This window comes from Drosophila novamexicana, unplaced genomic scaffold (assembly GCF_003285875.2).
Source record: "Drosophila novamexicana strain 15010-1031.04,08,12 unplaced genomic scaffold, DnovRS2.1 tig00001636-arrow-arrow-pilon, whole genome shotgun sequence".
In the NCBI taxonomy this organism is placed as follows: Eukaryota; Metazoa; Arthropoda; class Insecta; order Diptera; family Drosophilidae; genus Drosophila; species Drosophila novamexicana.
The window spans coordinates 437,735-460,034 of NW_020824872.1; the positions used below are offsets into that span (position 1 = coordinate 437,735).

Sequence of the window (22,300 nt, forward strand, 5' to 3'; positions counted from 1 at the left end):
GCAAGGATCTCAAAACCTATAAGAGCTAGAGACTTGAAATTTTAGATGTAGGTGCTCCTAGTGCCTGCGCAGATCGAGTTTGCATCTATAAGAAGTAAGAGGTTCTAGTCGGGAGCTCCCAACTAGGGAGCTCCCCTCTAGCTCCCACGTGAAACACGTCCCAAATGAATTTTGATGAAAAATCTTTGAAAATGAATTTAAGCGCGTCACGTCATCCACCAAATCGTTGACCCCCATGTCCACCGAGGAGGGATGGATTTTCCGAGAAGTGCGAAACATCCCTTAAATGAATTTTTACAAAGATCTTTGAAAATGTTTTTTTTAGCCGATCGGATGGTAAACAAACAACTTTGCATACAACCGTTTTCCGCTAATTAACTGTTGAGGGTGGAATTTTCCAAATAAGTTTGAAGTAAATCGGACACAACTTAAAACTACTCCCATCAATTCTTTGAATCGTATTTGTACCGAAAAAGTTTTAATTCTGCGAAAAGTGACATTCACATCTCAAAAGATTCACATCTTTGATATAGATCCTTGGATATTAATTTGAGCTCGAAACGTCACCTACCACATCCTTGACCCCCATTTCCACCAAGGAGGGATGGATTTTTTATTAAGTTGATCACCAATCATATATAAAAATCATATATGATATATATATATATATATATTTGTTATTATATGTTGCTTAAATTTATATGGCAAAAATTATATGAGCGCTTTTGTTTTTTCTTACAGTTACTGGGGAAACTCATTAGAAAAATGAATTTTGATTCCATCAACGAACGTAGGAAAATGTTGGCCACGTAAGTTTAGAAATAATTTAACGATAGCTTGGTCTGTAAGTTTTATTACTTTGATGCGAACTAATTTGCATGATCGCCGAAAATGGATGTTTTTTTTCAATGATGCCTTGACACTCCAGTTTGTTTTTATCATAACTAGTTTGATGTACTTGTTAATCTGTTCTAAATGGATAGATTGATATCAACCAAATTTGAAATTATTCTATAAAAAACTTTGGTTTAAATATTTTCGTACTCTGTACCCAATTAAAATGTGCAATTAAAATGTAAAAATGTGTACAACATGGATCCAACTGTAGTATATATTTCATCTTGGTGAGAATTAATAGCACATCCATCTCGCCATATTCTGTGTAGCATGTGCATACAGATAGACGGACATGACTAGGTCGACCAGCTTTTAATGTTCAACTAGATAATATTAATGGATAAAAGTTTTAAGGAACTAAGAACAATTTCCAAAAATCAAGCTGCATGTAGCATTTTGTTGTATGGCGTTACTCAGCTTAGTATTTATATTGTCTTTGGTTTAGGGGACTTAGTTTAGTTTGTGGGGTTTGACCATCTTTAAATGCTAAAAACTGTGGGATTTTTAAAATTTGAAATTATAATTAAAATTACTATTAATTTAAAGTATCCGCTTGCCTTCGCCGCTATATCAGCTGTTTATGTAAAGTGTAAAATGTGTTTGCTTATGGGAAAACGTACGTATTTGCGGCCTTTTTCCACATTTTTAAAAAATGTGATATTTTCAAAAATGTCTAAGAAATATGGACAGTGTAATAAGGCATATAAATTTAAAATGGAATAATTTTTATTTTGTCCATTTCTTGGAAAACAAAATATCTCAAAAATTGCAATCTTCACAATCGGATGCTTTTATTGTTTCAAGACAAAATTTCGAAAAACCAAACGAGCCGGAAAACCTGAATACATGAATTGTATTGGAAATAATAAATGTGTGTCTTGTTAATATAACTAATGGCTTCCAATTATTTTCTATATACTATCCATACTATCCATGTTTTGCTTAAAAACAATCGAAAACATCGATGGTCTTCATCTACAAAGAAACCATGTGTAATACAATGCAAAATCGTAAACTTTTTCCATGCCTCAAAACCTATAGCAGCTGGGGACTTGAAATTTGGAACCCAGTACGAGTTGTTTTCTATAGTCGATAGACCGTTTGCAAGTAATCGATCAAAATCGATATCTAAATCGTGTTTTTTGAGCAAATCTCTAGAATTTAAAAACTAGAGTCACCAAAATTGACATGTAGCTTCTAGAATAGTAAATATATAGTATCTTTCACTTTATGGCTATCCCCACCACATAGCTATAAATCAAGTTAATAAACCAATTTGTATTGCCCGAAAATAAAGCCACAATTTAAATGCAATTGTCTGTTTGAGAATACACGAATATTCTATAGTACAAAAAGATCTTCTGTTTCATAGAGATCGGTTAACAAAATCAGAAGCTATTTAAGAAAATGTGGTTTGGCTGGCAAATTGCAAGAATTTCCATATGTACACACACATATTCACGGGCGTCTTCTATCAATGGCAATTGTATTCTGTGCTGTGTGTATGTGTTGCTCTTAAGTTCGTTTTTTTCTCGCTAAGAGTCAATTGGTGGTATGCCTTTTGAGTAGAGTAGAGGCGGCGGCAAGTAGTGTGGTCTGTTGCAAGTTCGAGTCCTATCGGCGGAACTAATTTTTATTTTTAATTGATTTTGATTACTTACAAAGCAAATGAGCGCGCAGCACGAGCTGCATTTGTTGTTGGTAGAAGAGTGTTCAGAGTATCCTCTAGTCGAAAGCTCCTGACTAGAGCCTTTTACTGCTTAATTTTAGAGCTATCGCCACTCCCCGCTTACACATCATAGCTATAAATTATATAAAACCATTTGAACTATCCCCCAATTTAAGCCACAATTTAATGAAATATTTTTTCGAGAACATACGAATATTCTAAAGCACATAAGTTCTTCTGGTTATGTGCGTCTTTATTGTATTCTATCAAGAGCATTTCAATTGTGATTGTAATGCATTCAGTTCTGTGTGTATGTGCTGCTATATTAATTAGTTTTTTTTCCGTAAGCTAGCAATAGTTGGTATTGCTGTTAAGTAGCGACGGTGGCAAGCATTGTGGTAGGTTACGAGTTCAAGTCTTATTGAGGGAACTGTTTATTTTTTGCAATTTATTTTTTTTAGTGGTAATACAAACGAGCTTGAAAGGTGTTTCTAATCGGGTGCTCCCGACTAAAGCGTCTTGTTACTGCGTTGCTACAGTAGTAGCCCTTATAACTAATTTAGAAAATCTTGATAAAAGCCACCATACCATGTTGTTCTAAATGCGCTGGCTACACTTTTTTTTCTCTTTTTATTAGCTAATTTATTGATACTATACATGAGCATCTTAACCTAGCTTGACTATAATGGGATAAACATACTTAATATTACCTATTAAGTTTTATAATAATTCAATTTATCTTATATTTTTAGTATGATTATTTTTACTTTTTTTCTTTTATTTATTTATTTATTTTTTTCAAATGATTACCCGGTTTGGGAGGTCGATGGGGTGGATTCTGCGAAGTCTCCGTCGCTTTCTTCTGAAAAGTCTTCTAGCCAATATATTGGGGTGGGCAGAAAGACGGGCCATGTAGCTGGTGGACTGCTGACGTAGAAGGTCGCCCACCAAGGGGACCTTTAGGTCTCTTGCTAGGGCCCGGTTGCGGATGTATTAGGGAGCCCCAGCACTCAGTCTGAGTACCTTCGCTTGGAAGACACTTATTTTCCTCAAGTGAGATTTTGCTGTCGTGCCGAAAATTTGGCTTGCATAGCGCCAAACTGGGGCCAGGAGGGTTTTATAAAGCAGCACCTTATTGCTCAGAGAAAGCTTGCTGCTTGCCTTAAGGAGCCAAGCCATACTTTTTAGTTTTTGACGTACGCTGTGGCATGTTGTTGCGATGTGTTTGCTCCAAGTGAGCCTGCGATCAAGATAGACTCCCAGGTAGCGATGGCCGTCTTTATGATCAAGAAGTTCGCTTTGGAGGAATACTCCTGGCGAGGTATCTCTCCGGATCGCGAATATGCAGAATATCGATTTTTGCCTGGTTGCTTGGCAATTCGCCACTTTGATGCCCGCCCACGTCTCAAACTCGTGCAGGTATTCTTGTAGTTGGTCAGTGGCTTGGTAAACACAGCTGGCTTTTGAGAGGATTGCTGTATCGTCGGCGAACGTGGCGAGGTTGAAGCTATCGGGATGCTCCAGTGTCGTCGGGTCCACCGTCGGCATGTCGGCTGTATAAACAGTGTAGAGCCACGGAGCAAGGACACTGCCCTGGGGGACTTTAGCTTGGATTTCCTTGACTGCAGAGAACGTGCCGTCGACTACCACTACAAACTTTCTGTTTTTGAGGAAGCTGTGGATTATATGAAAAAGAGAGAGGGGAAGCAAAGTTTTTATTTTGAACAGGAGTCCTTTGTGCCGCTGGCTACACAGCTAAGTGGGAAATGTTATTTCCCTACGTATGTTCTACACCTACGTCTTTTCTGTGGACACAAGCCGATAGGTGACATTTATACGAAAAACACCATACATGTGATTCGAGCCATCAGCTGTCGGATGAGATGCTGCGTTAAAAACTAACTTTCTGAAAGAACTTTTTGGGTTCTCTAACTCGGGTAATCTGAAATTAATAAAAGAAGATTTGGGAACCGAAAAAATATAGTTCATAAAGTAGCAAGAAGTTATTAATTGAATCGAAAACATTCAGTATCGATGACGTCAGTCTGTGTTCTTGTCTTAATACCATCAATTAATAGGGAAGTAAGAATACCCAATTTTATTTACTAAATTATTTTATTATTTAAATTATTTAAGAAAATGTCATAAGTATTTTGGATAATGTACATAAATTTATACTAGATATGTAGAGTGCTAAGTAGATAGCATATATAGATAGTGATGGGAAATAACCGACCAAGCTCCAAGCCCCTACTCTTAATTGGGAATGGTCAATGAGTTCCCGAAGGTATCCTGCAGGCAACGGTATCCTGTAGGGGAGAGAAAGTTCGGTGGGGAAAACAACACCAAACTATTGTAATTTTTACATAGTACACGAAAATAATTGTGCATTGCGTAATCTGTTGTACACGCAGGTAAAAATAAGAGGCGATAATTCTTGGTAAGTCTAGACGGAACAGAGTATTGAGGACGAACAGAAAAAATGAATCTATGTCGGCCACAGTAAACTTATTTAGGAAGACAACACCGAGGATTGTCCCATCGTTGGTTAAGGACGGAAGATTAATAAAAAAAAGTCTGTTGGAGTAGGATGGCAACCGAAGAATGGGGTCTCAATTTCAACCACGTAGGGCAAAACGCTGAAATTGCTTCTGAACTAATTCAATACGATCCTGGCTATTGTTATACAGGAACAAGAGACTTGTATAGGAGTTTGGTTATAAAAGATCCGTTAAACTCTTTAGACCAACGTTTAATTAATCCAAGTACACCTTTGGTCTCATTAACGATGATACCTATATGAAGATTGAAAATAACCTTTACTTTTAGTATACTTTGCAATGGAGTATTGTCGATTGTATACTTGACAAGATAGCTTTAGTAAGATGAAAGGTAATAAACATACACTTTGAACAATTAAGATGCAATTGATTGGCCGAGCACTAAAGTTGCATAGTGTTCAACTCATGATGTATGAAAGAATAAGTTTCACATCGTTCGCATACATAAGTACACGGGCATGTGATATAACTTAGGGAAGATCATTTATGAAAAGAGTAAATTTGACCTATTCTTAACAAATCCATGTTGAGCAGGGGAGACAACTGATTTGCAGAAATGCTGCAAAATCGAACTGATTATTTTTTCAAACAATTTAAGGATAGCGGGCAGTTTTGCAATGTCCCTATATTTATTTATATGAGACTTTCCACCTTTCTTGTGGAGAGGAATGATATAAGATTCATTCCAAAGAGATAAAAAGGCAGACGATTCAAGAGATAGTTTAAAAGGCTTTAGCAATAGACGAAGAAAGGAAGAATTACACTCTTTGAGTAGACAACTAGGAATATTATCACGGCGAGGAGAGTAAGAAGATTTTAAAGAATTTATAGCAGAAAGGAGAGGGAAATGAAGTAATATGAGCAAGTATGGAGCTAGAGGAAGAAATATAAGGGTGAGAATTATTATTTGGACAGACTGCGGAGAAAGTTGATAGGAAAAAAATTTATAAAACTGTCTCAGATTTTGGGCAAACTGCCTTTTGCAGCGAGTCAGACAATTCTCATAACAGTGAGAATTCTGAAAATTGAAGATTGAATTGAAAATTGAATACTCAAACTAGACTTTTTTTATTCAACTTTTTAATAAACTTAATATTTTTTTGGTTTGATAGTTTAAAAGTAAACCAAGGTGGTTTTGAGGAAGCAGTTTTGAATGGGGAATACAAACATCTAAAAGGGAGTTCAGGTTCAAAACATGAATATTATATAAACCGAGTCATATATATGATGAATTAGAAATAAGAGGATTGCAATTGAATATTGCATCCTCTAAAGAAGGATGACACACAGTTGAGAAAAAAATAATAGCACCACTACCACAAGCAATTTTTGAATAGTTGCCACACCCCAATTTTTAACAGTAAGGAAATTTGAAGCACATTTTTAGAAAGGGAAGACTTACAAACATGGGAATAAAAAGAAAATCATCCTATTGCTTAACGTTCTTCAGATATTTAAGAAACTTTGCTGAAATTGATAAAATTAGGCGAAAAAAATAATAGCACCAGTTTTCAAAAGTCAATTTAAAATATAAAAAAATGGCTAATAAGTGAGGAATTCATTGGTTAATAATTTTTAACTATTAATACTAAATATATATTCATCATTTAATATTAAGTTTAGTGTCCTTTATTAGCAATAATAGTTGCACAGTGTCTTGGCATGGAATCAACTGAGTCCTAGCATCGTTTTAAGGGAATTTTCGATGGGATTCAGGTCAGGCGACTCAGCAGGCCACTCCAAAACGTTCCCAGAGTTTGCCCTGAACCATTCCTTTGCTTTCGTGCTGGTGTGGTTGGCTAGGTCTGTAGGATAGGTCTTTTTCATTCGATTAAAGAGATTTTTCCCAAGGTCTTGGCCTGGAAGATGTGAAGTTGGTTTAGGTGCGTCTTTGCGGCTATTCCGTAAAGCTGGAGCCCATATCGCCACAGAGGGGCAAGGAGTGCCTTATTAATAAGGAATTTGTTTCGGAGCAAGAGTTTTTTTGGGCTTAACAGCCAGCTCAGATGCCTGATTTTGCTTTTCAAGTTGTTGGATACCACGGTGACATGATTCTTGACCGTAAGTCGTCTGTCGAGTGTGATCCCTACGTATTCCACCTAAGGCCCATTTTTCGAAGTGAGTAAGACACTCCTGCAGTATGCCCATTGCTTCAAACACGCAACTGTTCTTGGCAAGGATTGCCGTGTCATCAACAAGCGTGGCAACCAAGAGGTCATGGCAACTGACGGGGGCCATTTCGCTAGTCGTGGGCATATCGTGCGTGAGGATGTTGTGAAGTTTGGGTCGGAAGCCGTCAAAAATAAAATTTGTGACCCGATGGAGTTGCTCTGGGTTACCGTGCTTGAGTCGAAACCCAAACTAGAACTTCGGAACTAAGCGTTTTATCTCCGGCGTATCCAGGATTCTTCTAAAGATGCCGAACCTTTCCAGAATCTTGTCAAAGCCTGATGGGGCGAGTGGATTCCAGTTGACTAGGGACTTTCAACTCTGTCCTTCGGCGCAGGTAACAGTAAGGAAATTTGAAGCACATTTTTAGAAAGGGAAGACTTACAAACATGGGAATAAAAAGAAAATCATCCTATTGCTTAACGTTCTTCAGATATTTAAGAAACTTTGCTGAAATTGATAAAATTAGGCGAAAAAAATAATAGCACCAGTTTTCAAAAGTCAATTTAAAATATAAAAAAATGGCTAATAAGTGAGGAATTCATTGGTTAATAATTTTTAACTATTAATACTAAATATATATTCATCATTTAATATTAAGTTTAGTGTCCTTCGTATTCTACAAAGGGTAACATAACTGTCTCCATGATCTTCACACACACGTACTGATCCATGATGGTTTTCTCCAATGAATTGGACCTACTCCATAGTAGGAAAAGCAGGCCCATACCATTACACCACACCCTCCATGCTTAATGGGTTTAGTGGTGTACTGGGTTTGTATTCTGTGTTCCTTGGACGTCTAACGTATGATCCAGATCTCTTTCCACCAATCATAGCCACCTTAGACTCATCTGGCCATAGAATATTCCTCCATTGTTGGGATGTCCAATTTGTATGATCCCTGGCAAACGTCATGCGCTTAGTAATAGGTGTCGCATTTAAAAGTGGTACCTTTCTTGGTTTGCAGTCTTTTAGGTTATGTTGCCTAAGACATTAGCGAACTGTTTGTTCCGTCACATTTATGTTAGGCTCTTTTTTAAGCTCGGTAGCAGGCTTGAAGGGATCCTTCGTGTTCTGACGAATCAGTCTTTTGACATGAAGATGGGTCATAGATCGTTATCGTCCGCGTGTTTCAATATTTTTTTGATAGTTTAAGACGTTTTTAATTATTTTATTGGAGTATCCTACAAATTGACCAACTTCTCTGCAAGTTTTTCTGTCCAATGTCAATTTTTTGATAAGATCGCGCTTCTCTGGAGTGCAGTGCATTCCACGTTCCATCGTAATGATTATTATTAAGTTTTATGATAGAAAAAATGATATCTTAGTCAAAACTAATAAACACGTTCATTCTGCAAAGGCAAATCCGCGATATAACGAGGATTCGCTAAGAAAAGGGCTAATGGTGCTATATTTTTTCCTGCATTTTTGGGGGTTTTTTCTTAAAATTCCCCAAAGAAAAAAATATTGGCAAAAATGTGAAGAATGCTAACACTGTTTTTGTTTATGGGGAATACCAAACAATATACAAAAAACCAAATTTCAAAAAAATTCGGAAGAGTAATCGCATTTTTTTCATCAAGAACAAAATGTGTTGTAGTGGTGCTATTATTTTTTTCACAGCTGTACATCCTCTGGATGATATAATGGAGAGGACCTGGACACATTAGCAGTAAGGTAATCGTTAACACATACAAGATCAAGTGTTCTATTCAATTGATTAGAAATTGAATTGATTTGAAATAACGAAAGGTCTAGCATGCAATCTATAAAGTCATGCTGAGGTGAGAGTAATAAATAATTTTTGGCAGTGAATAATGACCACGAAATGTTAGGTATATTAAAATCACCCAACACCATTTTTTTGTTTTGGGATCTAAAATTCGCTTATTTACAACTGATATGCTGTTACTGTAGCTAAGAAACTTTTATTGGCGTGAGGATCGGGGGTTCATATTAACGTAGCCTTGGTTTTATGTACATGTTTATTTTGTTAGGTCTAGATTATTTTGTTGAGGGTCTGCATGCTTCACTTAAGGCGTCGGTTGGCTAGGTCTGTAGGATAGGTCTTTTGCATTCGGCTAAAGAGATTTTTCGCAAGGTCTTGGCCTGGAAGATGTGAAGTTGGTTTAGGTGCGTCTTTGCGGCTATTCCGTAAAGCTGGAGCCCATATCGCCACAGAGGGGCAAGGAGTGCCTTATTAATAAGGAATTTGTTTCGGAGCAAGAGTTTTTTTGGGCTTAACAGCCAGCTCAGATGCCTGATTTTGCTTTTCAAGTTGTTGGATACCACGGTGACATGATTCTTGACCGTAAGTGGTCTGTCGAGTGTGATCCCTACGTATTCCACCTAAGGCCCATTTTCGAAGTGAGTAAGACACTCCTGCAGTATGCCCATTGTTTCAAACACGCAACTGTTCTTGGCAAGGATTGCCGTGTCATCAACAAGCGTGGCCACCAAGAGGTCATGGCAACTGACGGGGGCCATTTCGCTAGTCGTGGTCATATCGTACGTGAGGATGTTGTGAAGTTTGGGTCGGAAGCCGTCAAAAATAAAATTTGTGGCCCGATGGAGTTGCTCTGGGTTACCGTGCTTGAGTCGAAACCCAAACTAGAACTTCGGAAATAAGCGTTTTATCTCCGGTGTATCCAGGATTCTTCTAAATATGCCGAACCTTTCCAGAATCTTGTCAAAGCCTGATGGGGCGAGTGGATTCCAGTTGACTAGGGACTTTCCACTCTGTCCTTCGACGCTGGTGCTATCGGGATGTCGAACGGGGAATTCTGGCACAGCTTGCCGTTTGTATCGACTTTCCGCTCTTGTGTATCATATCAGGCCACTGGAAAGTGACCTAGCCAAAAAGTTGCATTGAAAATGGTGACAAGATAAAGCACCGCCTTGCATAGCAGTTACTTGATTGTCTGGTTATCCAACCGATCTTCCCCAGGGACTTTGTTGTTTTTTATGCTCTTTATATCCTGCTTCACTTTTTGGAAGGTGATTTGCGAGGCCCAAATGCCATGCATGCCATCCGTTGCGGTCTCAAACGACATGAACTGCGCCTCTAGGTTGCTGGCGAAGGCTTTGGCGCGGCTTGCAGCTTATATCCGCTGGTAAGATTCCACAAGGTGAATTTTGGGCTCTCGTCTGCCGTTGCTTCCTCCAGAATGGTGTCTGTGGCTTTTCTTCTCAGAATAGTCAACTCCTTCCTGACCTTGTTAGCGCTACGGCAATAGACCCTGTCGATCCTGGGGCCCTGGGGACGGACGTACCCCCTCCTCAGTCGCTTTTTCAGAGAAGGAAAGCTTTCAACGATGGGGGGAAGCGCCTTTGTAATTTGGCTTGTAAGCTCAAAGTACATTTGTTCTGGCGCAGCGTTGGTAGCCGTGGCATGTACTTGACAACAGGGCTTGAACTGCAGCTTCGGCACCCTCGGTTGTCAAGATCGACATTGTTTGCCGGTTGTCTGACATTCAAGCGCTGCCAACCTTGCCAATGTGAAACGCGTTTTTATTGTTAGGAGCCTGGTTAAGGTCTACATACCAGTAGTTGCGACTTGGCGAATCGTTAGTAAGCTCAGCACCGGCGTAAACTGTGGGTAGCCTGGTCCCCGGGTTGTAAAGGTTTGTCACAACGTGGCCGTGTGTTTTCAAAGGCACCTTCGATTTGGCTCCTAGGTATCCCTACGCGATACGGTCTTGTGCCAGAAGTGCTTGAACTGGACCCTGACCCCAGTAAGCTTGCGAATAATGGCTCTGTGAGTGTCTATCCTCATGGCGCCACAGGGAGAGACTTTGAATTCTTAGTTCTTAGGAGTTTCCCTTCTCGTCGTCTTCGACGTCAGAGGCGCAAATTCAGCATATCTGTTCCATTTGTTGGGGAGCAGTGGAGCTTTCACCTACTTTGCTGGCTTTCGCAATTTTTGTGGGTACTTTCCCTTTTGGACGGCTTCGGCCATTAGCGTTGTTTTTCGCCGTTTTTTTGAGCCAGCTGTTTGTTATTTGATCAGCGGTTCCTGAAAGGCTGGTATACTACATACGCTCCTTAGTGTCCCCAGAGCAATGGGTTGGCTGCTATGAGCGCTGCAAGATGCCGCTGCCGGGGAAGACCGGTATAGGCTCGAACCACCTCATTGGTGGTTTTGGTGAGTTTCCAATAGGCTCCAATGCGGTACAGCTTGTACCAGTGCAGGCAGAGGTCCTGCAGCCGCTACTGACGGACGCGGTGGTTGTAGTTGTGCTCAAAATGTCGTATTGCTGGAGTAGTAACTGGTGCGCGATCGATCTTGTTAACAGGTGGAGATCTACTCTCATCAATGAGCGGGGCTGGCAGCCCCTGCACTTGCTGTTGACTTCGGAATACGCTGGTGGTGGGGGTGGGATGTTGCTGATTGCCTGATAATTGTTTAAGCTATCTGCTATTTTTGTAGGCACGTCGTCATTGTTATCGGCAGCACTGGCTTCTCCCTGTTTTGCTTGTGTGCAAATTGCACTTTTGCAGTTTCGATTTTTGGGTCTTTATTTATATTAGGCAATCTATCGCAATTTTTGATTTGTTTGGGGTATAATGAAACAATCCAACGTCAGTAGGCGTACTAAAACGGAAAGGTTCTGACTGGGGAACTGCTTTAGCGGCAATTTATACCCCACAACCCCGAGTCGGTCAAATATTTCTATGCACAATGAAATTGTTCGAAATAACTTCAAATCGCATAAGGTTGAATTTAACCATGTTTCTAAAAATGCAAATATATCCCATCCAAGGAAGTGCTAGCTTAGAAATGAGACCTCTGACAATCTGATAATGAATTGAACTGATAATTGCTGCAGTAACGGTACCTTGTATCGAAGGAACCGGAAGGGTGACAGAAAGAGGCTGGTTTTGCTTAAACTTGTAAACAATCATGGGAGGAAACATTAATTTTGAGTGCTGCTATTTTACGACGTGTGGAGAATTTCAATAAAAATATTGACATGCTAGCAGAAGATCTGCTAGCAATATAGGCAGCCAATGAACTCACAAGTGGTGTCAGATAAAAACCGGGACACAAAAACTTGCCTATGAGGGGCATGTTACCGTAACTGATACTGCTGTCGCGTAAGTTTAATGTCACTTCTGCCTGCGTTGGTAGGTCGAAGCCTTTCATGAAGCATACTGAGTGTGTCTAATAGAAAGAATGGGGCAATTTTTCCAAACATTTTAAAATAACTTTTTTTTTACGTCACTGGAGCCGTGTTGGAACTCACAGCAAATGGGGAGTCGACAGGTGTTGCGTTTTTAAATTTTTATACCCTGAACCCATTAAAAATGGGTATAAGGGTATATTGTATTTGTGCAAAATCCAAATATATGTAACAAGCAGAAGGAAGTATCTCCGACCCCATAAAGTATCAATAGCCGAGTCGATCTAGCCATGTCCGTCTGTCTGTCCGTCCGTATGTATGAACGCAAGAATCTCAGAACCTATAAGAGCTAGAGACTTGAAATTTTAGATGTAGGTGCTCTTAGTGCCCGCGCAGATCGAGTTTGTTTCCGATGATCGATAACTTACTCCGTTTCCAAGCAATCGATAAAAATCGATATCGATATCCTGTTTTTTGGGCAATATTGGTAAATAATAACAGCTAGAGTCACCAAACTTGACATATAGCTTCTAAAATAGAATATATATATATGCATTTGATGTTGGAAAAAGAGGGTTCAGGGTATCCCCTAGTTGGGAGCTCCCGACTAGAACCTCTTACACTTGTTTTAAGGATTTTACGTAACGAAAACGCCAACGTCGTTCGACAGGATATCAGCAACCACGACTGTGGCTGCGTTTTTATACCCTTTGAGTGACATTGCCTTATTGCTGGCGTCTCTGTCCCGTCTGACGTGACGGGTTCTACCTTTATTGAGCTTGTGATGCTTCGGCATGTGCACTAGTAGTACGGGGCTTTACAGTGTTGGTAGGGTGTCTATATATTTTTATGACGACGGGTCCATGGGATCTTGATTCCATTTCTGGGTTTTTTCTGAAACGGATCAATTTCTGATGAGGTTTGGTTTTATTTTCGGGCACTATATTCGAATTCTTATCTGATCTAACGGCTTTGTCCGGAAAATAAATCTTATAATTACGAAAGCTGGTTCTACACTTATTATAAAACTATTTACAGCCGGCATAGCCGGCTAACAGAAATAATAAGCTGAACTTTCGTTCCCGCAAGGCATCGCCGGCAGCATAAGTCAAAACACTGCCCTTCAGCCTCGTGCAGAATATTACGGTATCTCTCTCAATTACAACTAAATTGGCATTACATACGCAAGCACTAGGTCGATCAATTTTATCAAACGATAAGTTGACTTCGCGTCCACGGAACAAATAAACATTATTTTTTTCCACCGTTTTTGTATATTAAATATAATTTGAGAAGCATTCTACTTAGTGTTAACAAGTTAAACTTGTCGTAGATAAAAAGGGGAGCCATTCCAGTACCAAACAGGGCTCTGGGATTATTTTTATTGCATTGAAAACTCGTAATACGGACCCTTTTTATTGGCTTTCTGCAAATGTATGAAAAAGGCAAAAGGAAGCAACTCCGACCACATAAAATGTAATTGTTTATGTAAATGATGTCGCCTGGCTAATATTAGGTTGACGGTGTATGTCTACATTTTTACGTATTTTATCTCCAATTATTGTTTTACCTACTTTCGGAATTCCCAGACAACCCACATACCTGCGTAAAATAGGGGGCTCAGTGGTTGTCTCTAAAGAGAGTTTATTAAGAGAGCAGCCATTTTTGTTGATCAGTGAGGTGTGCCTGTTGAATGTTAATATTCTTTCCAGTGTAACGTCTAGATACTTGTCAGAACACTTGTGTTTAAATCCCTTTTATTGGCAATGGTAAGTTGTGCGCATTTATCAATTGATACATGGTATACTGACTTTTCTAAAATCTATCATATTACGTTTATCAAAATCAGTGCCCGCGCAGTACATGTTCGTTACCGATAGTCGATAACGTGCCCTGTTTCCAATCGATAAAAATCGATATCGAAATCTTTGTTTTGAGCAAATCTCGTAAGCTAGAGTCATCAAATTTGACACGTAGCTTCTTAAATAGTATATTGATTTGAAGTATCTTGATTTAAAGCTTTTGCCACCACCACGCCTGCACAACATAGCTATAAATCAAATAAATAAACCAATTGGAACTACCCACCAGTTTAAGCCACAATTTTAATGCATAATCTACTACTACTTTCTTAAAGATCGTGTTTTGGCTGGCCAAAAACTGAACGACAAATAAATCATGTTGCTATCGTTTTCCGATACGATTGCGAGAGTTTTGTTGGGTTAAGTTTCGCATTTCGAGAGTAGGCGATATCATTTGCGAATGTTTGGTCCGCTGGATAGTATGGAATAGGGGCTCTGCTAGTCGAGCTCTCACGGCTAGAAGGCTCAATGGGTTTATTTATAAAATCTAATAAAATGTTAATATTTATTTCCAGATACTCCACTGATTCAATATTTACAATTGATAAGATGAAGAAAATGCTACATTATTCAAATAAATTGTTATTTAGTTAAATTAATTAAAGTGTGAGGAACTTGGCTATTAACCCTTTTTGCGGATTTCAACATTTTCCGCAAGGAAATGGGGTCCAACACATCTAGCGTTGGTTATTCAATGGCCACAACTACTGAGAGTGCAGGTGCTAGCAGTGATCATGGAAACGTACACGTGCTACAGTCGACTAACACTGAAAGTATAGTCTCAACGGGCTCAAATGGAATCAACGCAGGCCCTGACCCAAGTTTCATTTATAGTGGTGCGCACTATCATCGCGATCAAAGGCGAAAGCGAGTTACAGGTTTTGCGACCCTTAAGCGCAAATTCATACGCCGTCGACGTTCCTCAAAAGCCTGTGATCACGCGCGTGTTTTACGCGACTTTGTGTCTGACTGGACGCCTCTTGAATTGGCAGCGCTCTGTGAGGAGTTTGAAGCGTTGGCTGCTTTAAGGGATTTATCGGTAAATAAGCAACTGATATTTTTAAGCACCTTTTATTATTTTGTTATATTTTATAAACAGGTACAAGCAGAATTGGCACGACCCCCGGCCACTACATATAAACAAGATTTGGCCGCTCTTTACGATTTAAATCTGTGTACGGATTGTGACCTTGTATTTCGTGGATCCATTTTTCATGTTCATCGTTCAATATTATCCTCACGATGTACATATTTTCGAGAGCTGCTTTCTGGCTGTCCTGGATTTGGTGCACGCATATGTCTCGAGCTGCCTACGTCGTCTATTGATGTAAAAATATTTTCTATATTGCTTCGTTATTTGTATACCGGAGATCTTTGTCCGCATGATCCGACCATTAATATCAATTTGTTGCGTCAACTAGGTGATGATTTTGGTACGCCTAACCCTCTCGAACACGATCTTCGTTATTTGTTAGAAACCGGCGATTATGCAGATGCCGCTCTCGTGTTTACAGCAGAAGGCACAAACGAGTACTTACGTCAAGATTCGGTTAATTCCGAGTACGGCTTTCGGCCAAAACTTGAGCTTCCTTGTCATAAAGCAATTTTGAGTGCTCGTTCACCTTTCTTCCGTAATCTTATTGCCCGCAGAACGCGGAACATTGACGAGTATGTAGAGCGCTCTATACATGTACCCACACGCATCGTACTTGATGAAACCGTTATACCGAAAAGATACGCGCGTGTGCTACTGCACGCCATATATTTAGATACAGTCGACTTGGCACTCATACTGCGTGGTGCAGGAACTGGATGCTCGACCGGCTCCCTTGGTGAGGTTCACGCGTTAACCAACACTGGTCGTGTACGACCTACAACTCTTGAGGAAGCTATGGAGTTATATCAAATAGGCCGGTTTCTAGAACTTGATATATTAGCACAGGGCTGTGAAGATTTAATACTTGAATGGTTGTCACTTGATACTCTATCAATGGTCTTGAAATGGGGATGTCAACCACATGGCTCCACTTGGGTTTTTCGTCAAGCATGCCAGTATTTACGAGAAGAATTTGCTGCAGTTAGCTCCTCACCAGTGCTTAATCAATTAGATAAAGCACAGTTAGTACATATATTACAAAGCAACTTCTTACAAGCATCCGAGTTGGAAGTGTTACAGGCTGTTTTAAAGTGGGGGGAACAGGAGCTTATTCGGCGCATGGAAGATCGCGAGCCAAACCTGTTATCGCATACCGCTCACTCCGTAGCGCGGAAAGGTGTAAGAAAGCGCGATTTAAGTGACGTTGAGTTGCGTGAAATACTTTCGGAACTACTGCCTCTAGTAAGAATGGATCATGTTTTACCGCCAAACAGTGAGGTTCTTTGTCAAGCTATACGCCGCGGTCTTGTAAGCACACCGCCATCGCATATGATTGGCGACGAGCGTGAAAATTTACGAATAAACGCATGGATACGGGGTGGGAAAAATCAAGGTCTATTTGTACGACCACGTCTTTTCATGCCGTATTTTGAGGAAGTAAAGGCTTTATTGGAAGATCGAATGGCCTCGTCTCATCATCAAATTGAGCTCATGCGTATGCGTCGATCCCGACATTTTCCCGACATTCCGGATACCCTTTATATGGTTTCACGCATGAACTCTACTCCAAATAGCAGCTTTGTTTCTGGAGTGACTTGTAGTATTATCGGTGAGAATGGGGATAAACTTGAACCTACCGCTATACCACCACCAGATAGTCATACGCTTGCAGCAATGCGTAAGCGTGAGCATAAGCTTCGTCAATCCCCAATGTGCCAACGAGCATTGCTACTGCCACTGTCATCAAAACATGAAATCGATCGTCAAATTCGCCTTCGTGTCGTTAGAGAGTTCAATCTTCCTGATGAAGTGTCTGATTTGTTAGAGACCTCCCTACTAACTAACCATGGGAGTAGAGATGAAAGAGTTCCACCGAGTACACATACGGAAGAGTGCCTGTTAGAAAATGAAAATCAAAGTCCGCCACCGTCGCCGGCAGCTACCGGCTCTGTATGCCAAACAGCCGTAACAGCTCCTTTTTTGTCGACCGCATCAGTGTCATCCGCGTGTGGTGCAAATAGTGTACATGAATGCTACAGTCGAAATTTGACTTTTCCCCGTCAGCAGCCAAGTAGCCTACTAGGTGTCGCGAGTATTTTGGCAGGCAATCCCGGCTCGGCCCTTCAGTCAAGCTATGCACGTCTATCGACATCAGTGAACCATCGTAACGAATTGCCGGCATTGATCACAGAGGGTGATTTTCGATTTCCACACAGCAATGCGCTGAGCATTGTCAGAAGGGGTGAGAGCGGTGCTTGTGGCTTAGACACTGGCAATGGACACCTTTCTGACATGATGCCTGATGTAGCCATGGCTACTGCATCGTTGGGTCAACTTCAACTTGGCACAGAAGAAGCCGGTTGCATGAGTAACATCAGCAGTCGTCCAATTGAAAGCAACAGAGATATGTCAGAAAGCTTACAACTTGATTTGGGAGATGGACCGACTCCGCATATCATCAGTAGTGCAGCTGGTGTGATAACTATACGAAACTTACAGGTGAATTTTTTTTTCAATGTCTTATGAAATACTTGCCAAAATAATTGTAATTTTCTAAACAGCATCAACTACCAGAAGGCAATTTCCACCACATATTGCAGCGTTCAAGTTCGCCATTTGACATTCTGCGACAAGAGCAACACTCGCCTGGTCCACAAGTTCCACCTTCAGGCGCATTCAATTCTGGGCCATCTAGGTTTTTTTAGAGGTTGCAAGTGGCTCCCAACATGGCGCTTGATTTAAGCACCCCATTCTAAAGAAAATTAACATAAAAATATCGGGGAAATATGATATGTCAGCAGAGTGCCAGCATTAAGCTGCAAGAAATTTAGCTTACTAAAAATGTACGCCTCTAACATCAATGATTTGTTATTCTACACTTTTGATGTAAGCAAAGCGTATGTACAAAAGAGAAATGAATAATATTAACATAACATCTGTCGCAATTAAATGTACACCTAGTTTTTTTTTATTATATTAATCAAATAAATAACAGCTATGTAAACACATATAATAAAATAGAATATTTATCTTTAGCTCCCAAAAACGTTTAAAAAATTTAAAAATAAGTAAGGGTTATGTGGAAATGTACCTGGCTGACTCCATAAAAAGTCGATCTAGTCATGTCTGTCCGTCGCAAAGATCGCAGAAGGTATAGGAGATAAAGACTTGAAATTTGGAACATAAGTTCTCATAATGCCCGCGCAGTACTATTTTCTTTCCGATAATCGTTATCTTGCCCTGTAGTAATTGATAAAATTCTATATCGAAATCCTGTTTTTTGAGCAAACCTCTTAGGGTTTTAGAGTTACAGTCACCAAACTCGACATGTAGCTTCTTGAATAGTTTATATACATACATATGTTTCATTTCAGCTTCAGCTCAATTGGATTGCAAGAATTTCTGCAAACATGTACATACAAATAAATTCATGCTCATCTTTCATGAATTCTATCAACAGCATTGCAATTGCGATTGTATTCGTTTTCTTTATATTTGTTTGGTTTCTCTTGGATCTTGTTTTTAAAACAATATTTTAAATAAGAAAAACATTGTTTTCGAATTGGACCGTTTCTACCGTTCCAATTAATTCAAATAAATTAATATTTTTATATGTTTTGCTCTTCGATATTCTTTTAAAAAGGTATTAAACAATTATATCGTTGGCTGGCTCGAGGTCCGGGTTTGTTTAAATAAAACAATGAAAACAATTTTATTGTATTTTGCTTCCAATAGATTTCGGTTGCACATCGGCAAACCGTCTTCAGGACACTAACACAAGGTACAAAAAATTATTAACATTAAAATATATTAAATTAAACAATAAATTGCCACATTTAACATACATTATTTTACACGTCTGCGCTTTTTGACGTGGAAATTCAATTTGGCTGTTTTAGTTTGGATTTTGTTGTGCCTATGTTCGCACTATTGCACTTGTTATTTTCCCCAGCACATTGTATTTGGTAAATTACGGCACTTTTGTCGGTCATACGAATTTTTGATTATATCTTATTGAAGAATTTTTTTTATACCACTTTATTTTGAGTGTGTTGTCCAATCAACTTACTAAAGCGTCTAAAAATTGTGATTTCCCGTCTTTTTCTAGTTCAATTGTGAATTTAATGTGTCTGTGGAACGATTCAATTCAATTTAATTCGTTCAGAATTTTTTTTGTGCTTCTGTTTTGTCCGAAATGGCAAACAGGTCATCTATATATTTGGTCAAAAGTCTTGGTTTTATTGTGGATTTATCCGTAACGTTGTCTAACAGTTCCTCCATTACTATATCTGTGATTACTGGGGATTACGGCGATCCCATTGGCATTCCCTTTAGTTGTGTGTATATCTTGTCTTCGTATTTAAAATATCTGTATTCCTGTATACACAATTTAACTATGTTCATAAATACTTAGTTGTTTAGGTATACTTCTGTGTTCTTCTAACTTGGTCCATTTTTGTCTAATTGTGTCAAGTGCTGTTTCGAAATTAAACTTGTTCTTCCGTTTCCATCGTTCCACTATTCACTGTGTTGCCACCTCATATTTGAGGTTACTCTTTCTCCGCTGTTATCAAAGTCTGAGGCTCTTTAGAAGCCTATTACGCCAACTGATAACGACAAGGCTAGTAAAGAACGGCTTTCCGTTCGAGCAATACAGCACAGGTCAACAACACTTCTACATCCGTTTGATAAAAGAGGATACTTCGCCTTCAGCCCTTAAACGGGTCCCACCTTCTTCCAAAGAAAAGTTAGCGATCCAAGCCACTTCTTCAAGGGTGTCCTCCAACCAATCATGCAGCAGGTCTATAATTTTCAAAAAAATGGCTCGCAGTGAATTTGTTGCCGTGAAGGACAGACTCAGTCAGCAAGAATTTTCACATCTCCGAATACGTAAGCAGATTTCGATGCTGCCCATGGCAATGATAAAATGAATTGGAGTGGCGGTCGGGTTGTTCGCAAACGCACTTGGTTAAGTTTGCGAAAGTTTCGCCGACACAAAAATTAGCAATCAAAACTTAAAGAACAACATTTAAAGAAAACACCATTAAATAAGGAACAAATTGAAAGAGTTGGTTCTGGCACCAAAGGGATCCACGTTGAGGGCGCAGGCTGGTTCCGGAAGCTTTAGAACCGGAGTGGTCGGAGGATATCCGGCGTCTTTTTTCCCGGCGTAGAACCAGAAGGACGGGCCCCAGGAGCAGCATCGGTGAGACAACGGCGGCATAAAACCTGTGAGTTAGTTCCGGAAAGTCATTCCTTCTTGCAGGCTATAGGCAGAGGCCGGAAAGCAGTTAGAGCAGTCATCTGAGATTTAGTGCGGTTTTCTTTTTCTGCAACTCAGAATTACTATCATTAGATTAATTTTTTATTTTTCATATGCCTTTTTATACCTAACTATATAGTTCAATTTAAAAAAATTAAATAAGTTAAATATTAACTACATGCAATATTAAATTCATGCAAGAACAATGCACATTTGCATGCATATATACAGTTAAATAACACTCACTATCGCACCTTACCAACCCCATATTTCAACGCTGCACTATAGTAATTTTTGGCACATATATACACAAATTAATTTAATTTAATAGATAAGGCGTATAAGGCGTCAATGCCTGCTAACTACCTCATATGAACTAACTTACTATAACTTAAACCTACCCCACGAAGACCGTTCTTAGCTTGGTCACTCGGCCTATGTCATGTTAATCAGTTACTTTGTAGGCTGTGCGTCCGCTCTTGCAACACTAAATGAAGGCCATCCTCGGTTTTCTGAAATTAAATTTTAATGATTCTGAAAGTTCTGTCTGTCGTCTGATCTTTAGCCGGCGCCGAAGAAGGTAAATGATTATGTAGAGTAAGAAAACCACGACCAAGCTGGTGCAGCTGTTCAGGATTCGTCTAGTTAGTAACTTATCTTGTAAGTTAGTAATGTGTTGCAGGTTTTTCATGTTCAGTGCGTAACTGAAAGATAAACTGAGTCGTTCTAGATGTTTCGTAACATTAAGAGAGGTGAGAGTGATTGACGTGTTTTACTTGTGCTCCAAGATTTTTATATATTTTTGCGCTTTAATCCTGCTTCTTATTTATAAATTTTGCATTTTTTGGTCCTTTATTTAAAAAGCTTTTATAAATTGTGCAAAGTGTTATCTGTGGTGCAGCGTAAGTCTGTTTATTATTGCATTTATAAAACGCGGCGTCAGTGCCGCGTTGTTGTTATTGCCTGTTTTGATTCTTTTGCTTTGGTGGTCCCCTGTGCATACACTTGTTTGTGCGTTTTTCGCTGCTGCATATTTCTGCTTGTGCATCGCGCTCTCGCAAATTGTTGCTATTGCTTTTCGCTCCAAACAATTTGTTTGTGTACGAATAATTGTTTTGTGAGGGTTTACTTTCTCTATTTTTGTGCACCGTTTTATTACTCTGCGCTCTCGCAACTTGCATATGCAAATAATAATGATGTCGTGCTGTAAGAAACCGTGCACGTTAAAGCAGGTTGATGATTTTGCACTGCCGCAATTTGTTAATTGCTGGCTGTGTGAGAATATGATGCATGCTAAATGTGCAGGTCTCACTGGCCGTTATTGCGACAATATCGCTGCAACTGCCAAGAAGGGCTGCGGCGGCTTGCGTTGGTCGTGCCCTGAATGCATCGACAAGCAAATTGATTTCTCCAGAATGTATAATTCCAACTCCTGTATTACCTGCAGCCCCATCAGCGCATACTTTAACGGTTTTTGCTCGTAGGCAAGTTTTTGTGTCTCGACTTTCGTCTGACACCACTACTGAGTCATGTGCAGCCTATATTGCTAGCAAATCTTCTGCTAGCGTGTCAATAACCAAATTTAATTTCTCCACCCCTCGTGAAATATAATCATTCAAAATAAATGTTTCACATGATATGTCCCAATCATTTGTGA

The 22,300-nt window shown here is 39.5% G+C and overlaps 1 protein-coding gene across 1 annotated transcript in view; it reads left to right on the forward strand.

Annotated features, from left to right (window-relative positions):
* LOC115768107 (BTB/POZ domain-containing protein 7) overlaps positions 1–18,387 on the forward strand; it is a 38,006-nt gene extending 19,619 nt beyond the window's left edge. Inside the window, exons 2-5 of the mRNA XM_030712610.1 lie at positions 742–809; positions 14,800–15,323; positions 15,384–17,879; positions 17,942–18,387. Of these exons, the coding sequence (XP_030568470.1) occupies positions 14,946–15,323; positions 15,384–17,879; positions 17,942–18,085 (3,018 nt within the window). The 5' untranslated portion in view covers positions 742–809; positions 14,800–14,945 and the 3' untranslated portion in view covers positions 18,086–18,387. The remainder of the gene's footprint in view (positions 1–741; positions 810–14,799; positions 15,324–15,383; positions 17,880–17,941) is intronic.
* Positions 18,388–22,300: the final 3,913 nt, after the last annotated feature.